The 17854-nt window shown below is 30.3% G+C and overlaps 1 protein-coding gene and 1 long non-coding RNA gene across 2 annotated transcripts; both read right to left on the reverse strand.

Annotated features, from left to right (window-relative positions):
- Nucleotides 1-4773: 4773 nt before the first annotated feature.
- On the reverse strand, nucleotides 4774-8090 carry LOC107471548 (probable mediator of RNA polymerase II transcription subunit 26b). The gene is made up of 10 exons (XM_016091036.3): nucleotides 7818-8090; nucleotides 7194-7691; nucleotides 6697-6765; nucleotides 6407-6489; nucleotides 6199-6251; nucleotides 5996-6111; nucleotides 5847-5874; nucleotides 5315-5751; nucleotides 5144-5216; nucleotides 4774-5036 (listed from the first exon to the last, which is right to left on the reverse strand). Exons 2-10 carry the CDS (start codon nucleotides 7611-7613, stop codon nucleotides 4960-4962), a joined length of 1356 nt encoding a protein of 451 aa, XP_015946522.3. The 5' UTR covers nucleotides 7614-7691; nucleotides 7818-8090; the 3' UTR covers nucleotides 4774-4959.
- Nucleotides 8091-9558: 1468 nt separating this feature from the next.
- LOC107471477 (uncharacterized) lies at nucleotides 9559-14981 on the reverse strand. Its single transcript, XR_001588608.2, has 3 exons — nucleotides 14680-14981; nucleotides 12977-14210; nucleotides 9559-12563 (listed from the first exon to the last, which is right to left on the reverse strand). It is a non-coding gene; the product is annotated as an uncharacterized LOC107471477 (long non-coding RNA).
- Nucleotides 14982-17854: the final 2873 nt, after the last annotated feature.

A 17854-nucleotide genomic window follows, 5' to 3' on the forward strand; every position in this document is an offset into this window, starting at 1 on the left:
GAGATAATATACATTGTTAATACCAAAATTAAAGTTATCATGCTTCGTATCCGTACATGCGAATACTGTTATTTCTTAAGCATTACTAATACTTCACTCAAACGATGGCCTCCACAAACAATAAATTTGGTCAGATGCATGGCATGGGACTCTAATTTAATAACAATCAATTATTACATTGACTTATTGAGTGGTTTTTATGGTGCCAACCCTAAATTAATTACTCTTAAGATTAGGACAAAAACTCTGTCCACTTAATTAAGTCATTCAATCATTTTAGGGTTAACACATTCATTATTATGATGATGATCATGAATTTATTTGGATTCTAATTTTGCTAAGCAATTCCCCCTTCTTAACATTCTGTCCAAAATTTGTTGACCTGGTAGCTGTAATTTTTTTTTGTTATAGAATGCTATTGGGCCCTAGTTGGAGGCCCAAATAAATATGGGCCCCATCTCCTTTATTGGTAATATTACTCGATTCTTATTTTCTTATTACAAGTGTAATTTCACTCCTTATCGTAAAACGACAATACCATGATTATACATCAACATCTAGCAAGAAATAACTCAAGAATGAAATTTCTTACGCAGAAAAAAAATTACAATAATTATTATTTTTTACTTAATTTAAGATTATTTGAAAATTGTGGAATTGAATGATTGTATACGTACGTAGGTGGCAAATTTTTTCCCTTTGTACCAAACGTTATTGGGGGATCCATATCATATCCATTGGTAGATAAACATTTTGTAATAAGAAGACACGTGTTAATTTGATTGAAACATATCATGACTTTTGGCAAAAAAAATTCGTGTCGTATTCATGTGTGATTCCCCAATTGCATATGGTCATATGGAGAATTTAATTTAATTTTGAAGTATGTGTTGGACTGTAGCGTAAATTTATAGAATGTAGATAGAAATGCAGAATGGAGGGTGGTGAGTTATCGAAAATGGGGTTGGTGGTTGCATGCATAAGGCATGTTACTATGTTAGATTGTTAGCGACCCTTTTAATTGCCTTTGTCACTTAACTAGAAAATTATCAATAATCCCAACTAAATAATTAGGTGCAATAAGCCGTGTGGATAAAATGGTAATTTAGAATATATAAATTATAGCTGCACAAATTATAGAATACTAGAGGTGGTAAACAGAGAAGTCTGTTCTGTTTTGCCTTGCTTGGTAAAGTGATTTTAAATTCCTCTTTTGTTCTGTCTAATGGTAGGTCAAAATATTTTTTTATAAATTATTAAATATTAAACAATATATAAGTTCACAACTATTTCAATAAATTTATAATTTTTAAAGATAAAAAAATTATAATTTTTAAATTCACAAACATTAAAATTTTTATAATTATAAACAAATTTTTTTAAACAAAATAATAAAATAATATTGTCAAAAACAAAACAAATATTATCCAAAATTAGGGATGTATATGGTCGGGTAAAGACAAGTTTGCCTTAACTCAAACCTGACTCTAAATAATAATCGAGTATATTTTTTAGACCCTTGCCCGGCCATTGATCTAGTGAAATCTTACTATTTTCGGGTCACACTAAAGTCGGATCTAAAACCCGTGAAATTCAGGTCTTTTGATAAATTTTATGTCAAAAACATACTTGTTAGCGAGAAGTTGATATCCATATTTGAATTTGAATTTGTCTATAAATTCTAATTTCAAACTTCTTTGATCTATTTTTTAATTTAACAAGTGTGATTAAAAATAAAATAATAAACTTATAATTAATATAATAAAATATTAAAATTAATTTAAAGCATGTATACCTGTTTTAGTCTCTTCAGGGTACACATGGGTCAGGTGAAGTCGGATTTGTTTTGAAATAATGACAGGGTCTATTTTTGAGACCCTTACCCGACCCTAGATCCGGTGAAATCACACCAAATTAGACTCCAAAGAATTTGGGTCCGAGTCGGATCTTCGGACTGGGTCGGGTCATGTACACCTTTATCCAAAATATATAATTAAATATCTTTAAATTTGTAGTCAATCAAATATAAAACATAATCCAAAATATAACTTAAAACATTTTCAATTATCATCTTCATCATTTTGTAGATCAATAACATCATAAAAATTTGTAAAAAAATGGCTCTGACAAAAAAATACATGGCCCGTGCAAGCCCATCCCGCCTCGCCGAAGTCTACGTATTAGACCGTGCGGGTTAGGCGTGTTTTTTAAATTCGGTGGTTTCAACTTTTCAATCCAATCCGCCTTTTTTAACGAATTATGTGGGCTGACCTGGCAGATTTTGACCCGTTTGCCACTCTTATATAATGCATAAAATTTAATTTTGATACATTGTCTGTGTAAAATAATTTTATATATGCATTTAATTATATAATATCACATAATAAAAATAACTACTTTTTATTTTAACTGCATAAATAGTTATTTAAAAAAAGAGATATAATTATATAACTGTGTTGATGTATTAAAATTAAACGCATAATACATGTGGTTCATTTTTAATAGAAAGTAAAATATGATATAATTGTCAGAATATAATATACATTATTAATTTAGTATCTATTATTAAGAATATTAATTAGAATATATTTATAAATATAAAAACTACACTAGTCAAATCTTGTAACAATATTAAACTGTAAAATTAATGCTTACTATATTTATTTATTATACTCGTCCTGTTATGATGGTAATTAGTTGGAATTAATTGATCACTTATTTTACTTGTATCAAATTTTAACACATTTTTTTAGGCTAATTAATTATTAAAATAATTAATTTTTAAGAATAATAAAATAATTATAATTTGAATACATGAAGTTAAAATGGTAAAAAATTAATTTTTTTAAATACTTAAAGTATTTTATTTTGTGACAAAAAGAAATAAAATAGGATATGCCATTTTACTTTAAAAATTTGATTAAAAAACCAATTTTAGTGAAGTAAAGAAATTCTAAATGTGAAAGTTATTCACTTTTGTAAAATTTGTCTAATGCTTATTTTAAATCAAATAAGACTGTAATAATTTATTTAAAAGTGATCTAAAAGAATAAAGGGTTTAGATAATATATACCATAAGAATAAAGGTCAAAACTACAAATAATAAATGGTTTCAAATAATAAACTGTTTTTTTCAATACCTACTAATAATTTTTTATTATTATTTTTAATTTAAATTAACATTAACGAATTTTTAATTTTTTACTAAAAATATAATTTCTTTAATATTCTTCTTTTTATTTTATTACCCAGAAAAGAGTATAGTTTATTATCAACCGCCCCTCTTCTACTTGATCTACTTGGAAATGGATCTTTTTTATTTTTTTGAATACTTAAAAAAATAAAATATGATTTCTTACTTTTAATTTTATAAGTGAGACCAAAATTAAATAAAAAATAATAATAAATAGTAGGATTAAGCATTGGACACTATTCTATTTTTTTCTCACTAAAAAAATCCATTTCCTGATCTACTTACATTTAGCTACATGTATTAGTTTAATATATTTTTTTTCCTGTATGAATATGATTATTATTTGGTACAAGTACAACAACCACTCCTATATTGCATGCCTATTAATTCCATTATCATCATGTTGCAATCAGAGCCACATTTTCTCTCTTTTTGTTCTGGTCTTGAAGCCGAAGTCCTTATTGCTATGCTATAAAATGATGATCATCAAACGACTATAATCTATATAGTGGTATATATTATGAAAAAGTCTAGGGCAGCAATTTTATTAAATTTTGATTAATATATAATCAGTAAGAAAAAGTGAGTTATTGAATAAAATTTTATATCAATTTCACACTATCAAAATCATCATTAATAATTATTTAATAGTTATAAATCACAAAAATTACTTACTCTTAACATTCCTCGTATATTATTGCCCGTTATTTCTTATATTTGGTGTGAACAACATTATATTGCAACTGCCCTTCTATTTGAGGTTGCGGCAATGGTACGGTCATTATCATCCAATGTCATTACCATACGCCCTCATTCCTCTTATATTTTTTATGAAAAATATTTGTTAACAAAAAAAATTTAGTTAAAATCAACTAAAATTTACTTAATTTAATATTTATTAATTATAACTAATAAATATTAAATAAGATAACAATTAATAAATACTAAATAAAATAAATTATGATTATTTTTTTTATATTTAATATTATCGATTTTTCATCTTGTCATTATCACTATATTTTTGTCTTTTTATGTTCATTTTAATTCTGTATTTTTTTCAATTTTCTGCAAAGTTCTTTCTGCTTAGTTTATTTTTATTCAAGTTTGTTCTTTTCTCTTCTTGTTGTATTCCAAATTTCTATGGAGTTTTCTTGTACTTGCAAATCAAAGTTGTTTTCCTTTCCTTGTTTATTTGTGGATTCTGCAAAGTTTGTAGCTTCTTTTTTTTCATTGATAAAGTAAAAATTTTGTAATACTAGTACTCGCAAGAGGAATATGTTTCGTTTCCAAATATTAAATTTAAAATCATTCTAGATGTTTGCATTTGTTAAAGTTGTCATTGATTTTAATATATGTTCAATCATTTATGTTGTTAATTTGTCATGTACATGTTCTCGAATCCTTAATTTGATCATATTTTATTTTCCATCATGCATGTAGAATAAAATAAAATATCAAATTTGTTATAAAAATAAATTCTAAATAAACAAAAACAAAATAATATTTGAACTTCAAACCAGCGTCTTTGTAAAACTTACTTAAGGTTATGAAAATCGAACCGATCGTTAGTACGCAGATTACTGTCTATCTAACAAAATTCTGGAAACTATCTTACTTTAGCATAAATATATGCCTATCAAGAATTTAAAACACTAACATATAAGTTTGTTAAGATCAAATATCATATCAAGCATAAATGGTAGATTAAGCTTCCTGATTCAGTTATGGCATCTCAAGAACTAGTTTTGCCTTAACCATCAGTTTTTTCAGTCTTTTTTAGAGCTTCTGCTTGCATCTCTAGGAATAGGTTGTATATCCGGAATGTACTTTATGATCCTTCTCCCTGTTGAAATTGAAATACACAATAAGGTATGAGAAAGCAAGATTTTGTAGTCATTGCTGGTTTCCAACTTAGAAAACAAAAAGGGATCATAAAAAAGAGGCACAAACTTTTTTCATGTGCTTGGTATCTCTGATGGAGTTTCTTCTTTGAGATTTCAAGTTTCTCATCCAAGTCTGATGCCTGTGGAAAGAAAATGACACATGGCTTTATGTAACATTAAAATTCCGTTTTCTGTTTTCGCTTCTTGTATAAAGAAAAGGACATAGTTGTGTTCTTACTTGGCATTTTAGAGCAGAATTTGACCTATCATGAGCTTTCTTCTTGTTCTGAGTCTTGATGTCATTCTCAAGTGAATTTGTTTTCTCATTTGGTTCCTTCAATGCAGACTTTTGGTGCTTTATGATAGGGAATGACTCTGATAACTCTTGCCTCAGTGGCAACTCCACTTTTCTTTTGTTTTCTGTTGTTGTGGATTTCCTCTGCCTTCCATGAATCATATCAACACCACTGCTGTTGTGTGAAGGTCTAAAATCTCTTGGATTGTTTGCAATGGTGATTTGTTGTTGCTTTCTTTTTCGGAGTCTGTTGCGGCGGATTGATGCTGATCCTTCATTGATAGGTTGTTGCACTTCCATTTTATTCTTCTCTTCTGTTGTTGGAATCCTTCTTTTCTTGCTTTCATGAGGCTTTTCAGTTTCGCTGCTAACTTTAGGATCTGTTTTTGCATAAAGAGAAGCACACAACCTTGTTAATGGATTTCAATTCAACTAGAATGGAGGGAAACCAATACTCGAAAGGTTGTTGACTCACTTCCATCTTCATCTAGTTCCTCAAAAAACTTCAACCAGGAAAGAAAGCGGATCGTCGCGCCATCAGGAGAATAGTAAGAACAAAAAACAGAATTTTATTGTTTTCGCTTTAATGCTGACAAGCTTAAATAATTGTGCAGATTAACATACGGTTAGAAGTTCTGATGGAGGCATGGTACACACTAAAGCTCCTTCATCCATTGGAGGAATAGGCAATGCATTTTCATCCAAAAGGGTGGAAGATTCAGGGCATTCACTACTCCTTTCTGTGTAAATTTGTGTAAACAAGGTAATCTTATAATCTAGCTACTATCTAAATGCAATTTAAGTGAGCTACTATTAATACCACTAACCTGAAAGTGCAGCATAATCAGCATCACAGTCCTTTATAATCCTCTTAAATATGCTGCAATGATATTTTATCAGATATAGTTTCATTTGAAAGAAACTACATTTCAACTATACTAAGAAAATCTTAGATAAGTCTTTATATAAGTCCTAATCATAGTTATCAAAACTCAGATAATAAGGTTACAAGGATAAAGGTGACATGACTCATACTTAGTAGTCTTCAATGCTGCTTCAGTAACCTTCCTTGACCAGTGATATTGAAGAACATTCACTGTAGGTCTAATATTTGTAGCCTGAAGAACACAAATTTTGAGAAATATAATGTTTTTTATGGAGATTGAGAGATAAATGAAGTCATTATCTATTGCCATCATTGTTGGATATGAAAAATTTAGTGTTAAGTGCTTCATAATCTGTTAAGAAAACTATTTATTAGTATTGAATTGGAATTACTTGTAGAAATTTGTGCAATTATAAAAGCTAAATTTATGCATACTTACATGTATCTCTCCAACTGATTGAACAATCAATGACAGCACCCTTAACAAATTTACTATCTCTGTCTCTGTCTGTCAAAACAAAATCCATTCAAAATTTAGGACAAATTTATGATTGAAAGTAGACAAGCTTTTTAGAAGAACACTTCAAATTGTGATCATTGCATATATTAGCTATCCGATTGAAAAGTTTCATCTCAAAATATTCTAGTACTACCTCAGTTATGTTTGTTGTGGTTTTTGAAATGTATCACACAACTAAAAAGGGATAACTGAAAATAGAGGAAAGGAGTTTACTACTTACAAAAATTGTATAAATTTGGGTGTATTAAAATCTTATTTTCATTTTCTGTTTTTATTTTTCGTAAAAAACTTTTTTATTGTTATACTTTTTAGTAGAATTTGAACGTAGAATATACAAAAAATGAAATCAGACACAAAACCCATTTTGAGCATAACAATTTTTATTAATCTCAGCACAATAAGTTATAATCACTAACCTCTTTGTGATGGTTGTAAAGTCTCTCCTTAATCTCCAAAATATGCCTAATATTATGGTACTCATCCTCAATCCTATTACCCAATTCCTCAGTTTCCTCAATGGTGTAGTTGCTAGTATTTTGGTTAAATACAATTACCTTTGTATCCCCAACCTTATCGTTATTATTCCCTCCATCAAGAAGCTTATTACTATTAGCACATTCAATTTTGTCACCCTTAACATTATTATTTGAGTAATGGTAGGTTTCACAGACTTGAAGAACAGAATAAAGTTTCTCCATAATCTTACTCCTTCGGTGCCTGAACATTTTGGGATAATCTAAAGCAGCCACATCAATTGCATTGTGGATTACATCAAAGATGCTACATTCTGCACCCTCAAAATATTTCTTCCACTCTTGATGGCTATCAGAATTCATGGGGACTAAGCAAAATTAATCTTTTCCAAGAAATAAATAAAAAAGAATTCACCTTAGGGAGATTCTGCTTCTGGGGTACTACAGATTGACACAGATATAGATCAAAATCTACCACTGATATAATCCAAGGCATAACAATAAGACTATACCACAAATTAATAAAAGTGCAATAAGAGAACTATGATTGGGAAAATAGAGATTCACCATTTGGTGATTTTCATCTGATAATGCTCTTTTGGTATGTCTGGAGTGGATTCTATGCTATTAATGACATTAAAGAGTTTTTCAATTCATTGACACAGGACACCGTTTATGGAAAAGTTACCATGTAGTGTGGCCTAAGGATAATATGGGAAAGATGTTTTTGAAGAATTTGAAGCTACATTTTCCATCGAATGACTCTCTTCATTCTAATTTCTAAGAGTGATCCTTCTTGTTCTGTATGTTTCCAAAACAAACATCACACTCTTGAAAAGGCTTCAAAGTTCAAACTTAACACTCGTGCGAGGGAACTAATTTTTGTCATAAACAAAGTTTCATGTATTAAATGGGTTTTTTCTAAAATAAAATAAAAAAGTTTGTCGCAACCCGGCAAATTCTATAATTTTTATAAAGTTCGCTTAATCCCGGCGAACTTCACTTCAAATTTTAAACAAAATTGTTAACTCAAATTCTTAAACTTCATAACGGACAATGACAACTATTATCATCGTCTTTAGAGTATATAGGAATATACAAGAATACACAGGAATAAGTCATATTTTTATTTGGAAAATAATGATTTTTTTATAATATTTTTTTATTTTATTTCAAAAAAATCCCTGTATTAAATATTTAGTTGACTTATATTTATTGTAATACTCTTTTTAAAATTCTTGATAAGGTTATTCTGCTAGCCCCTCTCAGTAATTACATTTTAGCCTTTGCTTTCTTTTTAAAAGTTAGCTTGCTTATTATTATTACTAGTGCATTAATATTAATCCACAATTTTATAAATTAAATATGAATAATACTAAATTTTATTTTAGTTAAAATGATAAACATGTTACACTAAAACTAAAAGATTATGGGTTGAACTCTTGGTGTTAAATTTTTTTATATAATAAATTGAATATGATAAAGGGTATTAAAAAAATTGTGCACTAAATCCTCTCCAATCCTTATTATTATTTATGTAATAGATTATTATTATTATTATTAATTGGGAATATTTATTAATTACATTGATAATACGTATAACTTGCTCCTTTGTAACTTTTTTTTTCTTTTTCAGAATATTTAAATGATTTTTTTTATTCTGGCTTGAAGAAAAATGAATTTTATGTTAATTTTTAATAGGAATGCAATTGAAGTGTTATCATTAATGAGTGGTCTTATATCGATAAAATATTGACGTAAATAATAATAGTTCCTTTTCGGCTTTTCCTTCAAGTATATAGATTAAAATGAAACCTACGAATTAATCTGATGGAGTAAATGCATTTGTCATGTGAAGGATGCCTTTCCTTTTTTTGTCATATGTCTACAAAATCTTATTTGTATATTTTTTTGGTGACTAAATCTTATTTGTATTTAAGGTAGCTAAAATATTATTTTTAGAAATTTATTTTCCAAAGCAATTCTCATATATCATAAATGGCAAGGTCATAGCATTTTCTTTTTCTCAATAACCAAAACAAAAAATTAACCAATTAATACAGTTGAGAATCCGATAACATAAAAGTGGATACAAAATTTAACACACAATCCTGCAATTGAACAAGCACCTAGCAACCATCATTAGTGCTTTGCTAACTCGGAAAAATCTTAAACAAGGGTTGTTAACTTATTATGTTGAATATAACTTGAGAATCCAATTAATAAAAAAGAATAGAAATTGCATGAATAAGGCTATGCAAGTAAAATAAATACACTACCCAAAAAACCTTCAAATTATATGATAAAATTCAATTCCATCGTTCTATATTTCTATTTACTATTTATTTAGTAAACCACCGTGATGCTGAGATTAATCCAACTGTTTAGTAACAGAAATTTGATAACTACATCATTTTAGATGAACAAATGGAATTGGTATACCCTACCTGTTTAGGAATCTACATCAAGTAAAGTCAATATTTGTATATACTATTTCTATCAAATTAAAGGTCCTCACAAACTGATTAAACCTAAAATTTACACATGCAAGCAACTCATTCAAAATTGGAGCAATGGAACCATCATTCTATGGACATAAGGAAATTTAGATCTTTATACTTCAGATCTTTATACTTCAGGCTACCAGAATGACTTCCCCTCTTCTCCTCCTGCAACATCAGCCTCTTTTCCTCAATGCTGTCACGAACAACCAATCTAACAATCCTTAGTCTCTTTCTGTCCAATGCAATGGACGCGATCCATTGCCTGTTCCTCGACAGCCGCATTCCACCATGGCTCCATGAAATACACCGTGGTGGCGGCTGAGATTTACACCTGCACCTAAAACCCTAAGGCCTGCAAGCAGAACGGTCGGTCCATTTTCTTTAGTGTCTTGAAATTGATCAATAACACCAGTCCTCTGTTCAGCCGTCATCAAGCCATCAATGCGCAAAGTCTTGAAACCAGCCTCCTTCAACAGCACTTCCAATAACACTAACACCTTGCGAAATTGTGAAAACACAACCGATTTTGCTGTTGGCTTCTGTTCTCTTGATTCTTTGAGAAATTTTATCAAGGCAGATGATTTGGAAGATAACTCTTGATCCGATTATGAGGATGTAGAGGTACTATCAGCTCTAGAAGGCTCGATTGGGGCTGAGAACAAGTCAGATTCAGATAGAGCTCTACAGCAAAGAAGACAACGAGGGGATCCGCTGGATTGTATAATTCTCAGAATATAGACTCGGCAGAAGATAACGATGTTTGCTGAAGGAGAAGAGCAAATTGGGCACTCATAAGCTTCACATTTTTGCAGCGTTTCAACTAGCCTTCGCAACAACCGTGGATTATTGGAAACATCTTATCAAAAACAGTATACTAAACGTCATGTTTACCTCTTCTTCACAGTTATCACAGAAAATAGATATTTCTATCTGAATCAACATACCAAGACATCATTCATATTGTGAAACCAGGAGCCGAACAGAACTATGTATATTCTTTAAAATGTTTTAAGGGAAAATAAAACGAATTCATCCATATTCCAAGATTCAAAACACTGAGCACTCTGGAATTTGATAAAAGAAATTAATTGTACATCAGACACTAAATTATGTTGAACATTCTGATTCTAATACTGCACTAATCCAGAGAAGTGCCAGTAATTTTCGGGAATTATGACTCAGTCTAAAGTGGTAAGTTTGGTGTCTCTTTAAATTAAGGATCAAAAGTTCAGCATCATGCGTTAAAATTTTGTGAAAATCCTGTTCTCAGGTTCCATTTCATGAGAAGGATGTAAATTTACTGTAATAAAGTAAGCGACGACGTTGAAGCAGTCACATGGAATTATGGATTATGGAATAGAAAGAGAAAACATGAAAAACATTGATAAATTGAATATAGGAATCTACTAAGTCCAATTTAGATAAATAACTTAAATAAGTTTTTTTGGAAGAAGAGCTAAAAGTATAAGGACTTTTATTAATAGCAGCTTATTTATAAGCTATTTTGTGTTTGGATTTTTAGTGATAGAAGTACTTATTTTAAAGTTGTAGCGTTTGGATAAATAACTCAAAAAATACAATTTTTTTACACAAGAAAATAGATATTAAAATAACGATGATAATAAATATTTTTTAATATTGAATGTTGATTTTATATAATCTAATCACTAAGATTACAATAGATTAGACAATTGATTTTTTATTTGTTCTCTTATTAGTTCCATTTTGCTGGGGCTTTCACATTCAATTCTTCTCACATAATATCATTAGAAACTGGTTCTTCTACTTCACCTCACCCATAAATTCTAATTCACAATAATCTTGGTGGCAATGCCAAAGAAATTAGTGTGTAGTTAGTGTTTGCTGTTTTATTGTGTATGATATGGTAGGTGAAAATAAAAAACAAATGTAAAATGTGTGTCAATGTATATTTTGTTGCTGTTTTTTTATTTTTTTTTTCTCCTATTAGAACTCCCTCTTCCTTTATTGGGATAGAGAACTTGCTATAACTAACTATAAAAATAATACCAAGCTATATAAAAATAAAATCACATGTGAAAAAATAAAATTAAAATTGAGATTTCATACCACACACAATGTTAAATACAAATTTAATAATAAAAATAGAGTGGTAAAATGATAAAAAAAATACCTGAAAGAATATATGCAGTAGGTGGATGGATCATTGTCTAAAAACGGTGATGGAAGGTCAATACTTCCATGAATCATTATGCGAAAATAGTCGTGGAAGGCCAGTGCTTCTAGCAGATGGAACCTTGCGTGAAAATGGTGGTGGAATGCCAATATTTATAGCAGAAACAGAAAACATTTTATACGGGAGTGATAGAATGACTTATGGAGCAAAAAGCTATGAATTAACTTTTCGAGAAGTTAAGCTTTTCTTTAAAATAGTTCCAAACACGCCTATTATGACTTTTCATAATTAAAAAAAAAAAAAGTAGCTCTGTTACTTCCCAAACGAGCTCAAAGTAAATATCTACTATCTCTACTGTGTGACAAGGAGAGTATATACCTTCAAGACTTAAACGGAATGTGTTTCCAAGATCACTGGGACACAATGCTACATCAGCACAGACTTTGACAAAGATGCAAAATGGTACTTAGTACAGCAGTAAACTTAACTCTTTTGGTATCCTTCCTCATTAAAAGCATCACTTCACCTTTTATCCAATTATACACTTTCCGTTCTTCTTCCTTAAGTTCAGCATAGAGTCTCAATAGTTTTTGGTAGCATCCCTAACAATTCATTGTCTTTTGTTTTTCTTAACAAAATTGCCTTCATCAATACCTGATGAAACAAGTTGGTAAAACAATCGTAAAGACTGAAACCACTTATACAAGAAACAAAAACCCAAAACACCTGAGAACAATCAATGAAGTTCATTCGGCCCAAAGGCAGAGAACATTCAACACAACTACACAAAGAAATAAGAAAAAATGGAAGGCAATATTTCACAGATTTGACCAAATTCTTCACAGCAATACAATCTTAAATCTTCAGTCTCAAGTAATGTGTGGAACAGGCTTAAAATACATGTTATAAACAAATAATATGCTGAATTCAGCTTAGGCTCATGACTAATGTAATGAAACACAATGCAGCTTATTATGCAATGCAACAGAAAGCTTTGATCACAATAATGCAACACAATTCAGTGGTATCTGAATTCCAAAATATATGAATTAAAGAAAGATTTATACCTCAAAGGCGCTCGTGGCCGATGTTGAGGCCTTGATTTATGGGACGCTGAATGAACCGGTTCCAACTTTCTCTATTGGAGAATGGTTCAAAATCCAGGAAACTCATGAATGCAAATGCGTCCACGTAGCCATCCTTGATGGGTGTGGCGGTGACAGCCCACCTCCCTCCTCTTGGAATTGCGGTGCATCATCATTTGCCTTTGTCCGGCTCCTAACAACCTCTTTTACCGGCGACTCTGCCCCTTTGTTCTCCAAAGCAGCCAGTGTAGCTTAAGTAGTGAGCACCAAATTCTTAGCCATCAACTCCTCAGCCCTTGCCTTTTTGTTACCATAGTACCTCAAATAAGACAGTGAATCTGGAAAAATGTGATCCTCTAATTGTGAAATCCAAGTTGACACCACCGACACTGAACACGCAATCAGAGTTGGACCATTACCTTTATCAAGCGCGACAACGAGATCCCTCTTACTTTGCTCTCTCTTGTCGTTGTCGCGCTTGATAAAGGTAATGGTCCAACTCTGATTGTGTATTCAGTGTCGGTGGTGTCAACTTGAATTTCACAATTGGAGGATCACATTTTCCCAGATTCACTGTCTTATTTGAGGTACTATGGTAACAAAAGGACAAGGCTGAGGAGTTGATGGCTAAGGATTTGGTGCTCACTACTTACGCTACACTGGCTTTAGAGAACTGTTGTTGCCGAAATACTCTCCCCTCTCATGGACCTTGGACCCCACCCTCCTCGAAGCCGTCGTCCCGGCGCGCATAGACAAATCCTGCCGCTTAAGTATCACCTGCAAGATATTAATTTTTACCAGTCTCAATCTTTCCTCCTGAATCACCCAATACATCCGCGGCCGTGGCCACCAACTAATTACCCCACTTGACAACGAGTTTATGGAGCCTGCAACTAAGAAAACTACTGCGCTTGGGAGATTCAAGGAAGTGGACTGCGTTTCCAGAGATCTCGAGAAGAAGTTGGCTGCTGATCGTAAAGCACTGGAGCCTCTGAAAGCATTGTGAGGACAAGACTTCTGCAGCACCATAAGGAAGGGCTGTCGTGGCTTGTGGTGGCTCCTTAAAAGAGAGGAAAGCGTTGAGCTTCTGCCGTTTTGAGTGGAGAAAGCAGGGGGAGTTTTTGAACCTCTTAACAAAAAAGAGTAGGTGTGCAAAGCCAGAACCTTGGAACGGAGGGATCTTGGCTGATGAGACGGGGCTCAAATGCTCTAGTCACTGAAACAGTAACACCAATAAATTATTAAACACCAGTACATTATTGAACAGCAACACCATTCAGCAAGGCGGTGATGACACTAAATTAAACACTGAATTGAAGTTTAGAAATTAAACAGAGCATTAGCGAGGCAGAAACTCAAAAGTTTAAAACAACACTAAATTAAATAGAGTATTAGCAAGGCAGAAGAAGAAGAACATTAGCAACACCATTAACCAAGGCAGTGATGACACTAAATTAAACACTGGATTAAATTTCAGAAATTAAACTGAGCATTAGCAAGGCAGAAATTAAAAAGTTCAAAACAATACTAAATTAAACAGAGCATTAGCAAGGCAGAAGAAGAACATTAGCAACATTAGCAAAATTATTTGAGCAAAATTTTCAGAAATTAAAAGGAAGAAGAAGAACCAAGCATTCAGTAACCAGAGCAAAATTAAAAGGAAGAAGCAAAGCACGGCCACTCACCTTCGACGGAGAAACGGACGGCAACCGGCGAGAGACGAGACGACGCGACAGGTGAGACGACGACAAACGGCAAGCTGCTCCAACCTCCAAGCCACGAAGAGGGAAGCCAGTGGACGACGTGCCGAGCTACCTGGGTTCTGGACCTGGGAAAGAGGAAGAAGCGGAGACGCCGAGAACGGAGAACCTGGGGACGACGGTAGCAAGGAACCTGGGGACGACGGTGGCAAGGGTTTTGCTTCAAAGGGCTCGTTCACGAATGATGGGGTAAGTGGGGAGGGTTCCACGAATGGAATGGGCGAATGGCTTAGTGTGCAGTTTGTAAATAGGAGTTTGCATAAAAGTAATTTTATAAAATTGATTTTGATAAAAAGTAAGTTTGGATTAACGTAATTTTTGTTTGGCAATTTTTATATCAAAATTGATTGTAATAAAATAAATGTTATTTGGATTATACTACTTAAAATCACTTTTAAATGAAAAATTACTAAAAATATAAAAGAGAGTCCTATAAATTTTATAATGTCAAACAAAAAAAATATTCTATAATTTTTTAGTACTCTTTAATTTAGTATTATTTTTTACTATAAATTTTCATTATTTATGGTTTTGTTGTTACTTATAATTAATTTCTTATTTATTTTGTCTTTTTTATAGGATCATAATTTATATTATACAAAATTTTGATAATAAACGTAATATATAATAATTACAATTACAAATTTTACAAAGTCAGAATAAAAAATAAAAAAAATTAATATAAAACAAAAATAGAGTACTTCAAAGAATAGAAAAAAATCATACACATAAGAAATAATAAAAATTCCACAAAATCAACAACATATATCATACGAACAAAAAAATATAATAAAAATAAATAAAATTCATATGAATAAAATTAAAAAAAATAAAAAATTTCATACGCAACATAAATATAATGAAATAAAAAATTTCATACGCAACATAAATATAATGCAGTAAGGATAGACAAAAAAAGAATTCATATAAAAAAATAAAAATATCCTAAAAAAAAGCCACCAACATTTGTCATATGAATAAAAGAAATACAATAAAATAAATAAAAAAACCAAACAAAAATAAAAAAATTCATAAAAAAATATACATATAAAAAATAATATAATAAATGATTAAAAATACTCATAAAAATATAACATGAGAAATCAAAACACTACACAAATAATATAAAAATATTTATCATATAAATAAAAAATATAATAAAAAAATAAGTAAAAAATACAATAAAAAACATAAAAATTAAAATATAAAAATGAGTATTAAAAATAATAAAAATTAAAATATTTAATTTGTTAGTGATTAAAACAAATTTGAACTATTTTAATGAAAAAAATTGGAACTAATAACTATGAAGAAGTAAGAAGAATTACAAAAAATTATTATGAAAGTAATAGTTACTAGTATCTTTTTATAGAAGAAAATGAAGGGTAGGGTTAGTAAAAAAGAAATAAAATTTCACATAATTTTCCAAAGACAACAAGCAACCATGAAAGTGAAACGCAGAAGCTACAAATTTTAGCTTCTCCTAAACGTGCCTTTAGAAGCAGAATCATTTCTGCGTTCAGGAAGATAAAAATGGCCAAACAAAAAGTGAAACTTTCAAGAAACTCAAACGTGCTTCTTTCCTCTCCAACGTGTTTGCCAAACACACCCTTAGGCTTTAGCTCATTGCCCGTTTGGTTTTTATTTTTTTAACACAAAACGGTGTCGTTTTCATATAACTGACTGGTTATTGATTTAGTCTAACCGACTGGTTTCTTTCCGATTTAACAGTTTTTAAATAGTTTTCTAATTAGCGGTTATTAGTGGTAATCCGGATAGTTTTTATTGTCAGTTTTCAGTTGAACTCATTTGAGTCCAATTTGTAGAAGATGAAGTATAGAGAGCTAATACATATGTCAAGGTTAATATATTTTATTATATTATATAAAAATTGGGTTTTTACATTTAATAATAAAGTTAACGTGGTATGTTTTTGAGAGTATTTTTAATTTATTTTTTTTAATTCATTAAATACAAGTTATTACATAAATTAATTATATCAATATTTGATTAGATATTTAAATATCACATAATTTATTATAATTTATATCAATTTAATTTGGTATTATTTTTTAATTTATTTCTTTTAACGTTTTGTTAATATTTTTTAATTTATTTCTTTTAATTTATTAAACCAAATTTATTATGTGTAGTAATTAATTAATTTGATTAATTTATTAGTCATTAAAATAATAATTCTATTAATAAAATAGCAATTGAGATCTCTTCAATAATTCATTTATTGTTAGCAATTTATTTATTTTAATTTATAAAATATAATTTATTACGATAAATAATGTAATTTTTTTATAAAACAACGTTTAAATAATTTTTTAAAATTAAATTATACTATGAATGATGATAAATATCTTGGTATTATATCTGTTACAAAACAAACTTATAAAAATATTATGTTTATTATATAATTTAGTTATATATAAAAAAAAGCTTATGATGATCATCTTATCGTATTAGTGTAAAAGTTATAGGTGTTATATTACTTTATATACTCTTAAATCTTATGTCCTTGATGAATATTTGTACGGGCCTGCTACACATACAAGCAATAAGGCCTTACAAGTGTTACAAGCCCCCAACCCACAAACATTCCACATGCGCACTAATTATATTGAATGGAGCGTAACATTTACGTACTCCCACTCAAACTGTTACGCTTCTCTTCGCGTAAACCGCCCCTTAATGGCAGACTCTTCCACTTCTTCCACTTCTCAAAGCCATTCAGAGAAAACGCAACCCTTCCATTTTCGAGCAACATTCGAAACTCAAGATATACAACTCGTCGCTAACATTCGGAAACTCCATCAACACACCATAAAACTCTCGATCAATAATCTCCAGAGAAAACAATGCTATAATACTCAAGGTACGTTACATTACCATTCCTGTATATTTTTCAGATTTCGAACTAGGTTTTACTGTTCTTCTACGTTGTTGTACATTTTACTGTTCTTCTTGCTCTATGTCTTATTTTACAGTTTATAATGTTTTAGGTTTTACTGTTATTCTTGCTTCTATGTTACACTGTTCTTTTTTGTTCTTGTAAGTGTTACTGTTCTTGTTGTTCTAGTTCTCCTGGTAA

The sequence above is a fragment of the Arachis duranensis genome, chromosome 10 (assembly GCF_000817695.3).
Source record: "Arachis duranensis cultivar V14167 chromosome 10, aradu.V14167.gnm2.J7QH, whole genome shotgun sequence".
In the NCBI taxonomy this organism is placed as follows: domain Eukaryota; kingdom Viridiplantae; phylum Streptophyta; class Magnoliopsida; order Fabales; family Fabaceae; genus Arachis; species Arachis duranensis.

What these genes read in the sequence shown, in the direction of transcription:
- LOC107471548 (XM_016091036.3), bottom strand. Translation starts at nt 7,613, where the DNA reads ATGAATTCTGATAGCCATCAAGAGTGGAAGAAATATTTTGAGGGTGCA. An exon ending in GGAACTAGATGAAGATGGAA is followed by an intron (nt 5,752 to 5,846) that starts GTGAGTCAACAA and finishes ATGCAAAAACAG; the next exon opens with ATCCTAAAGTTAGCAGCGAA. An exon ending in ATTCTGCTCTAAAATGCCAA is followed by an intron (nt 5,217 to 5,314) that starts GTAAGAACACAA and finishes TTCTTTCCACAG; the next exon opens with GCATCAGACTTGGATGAGAA.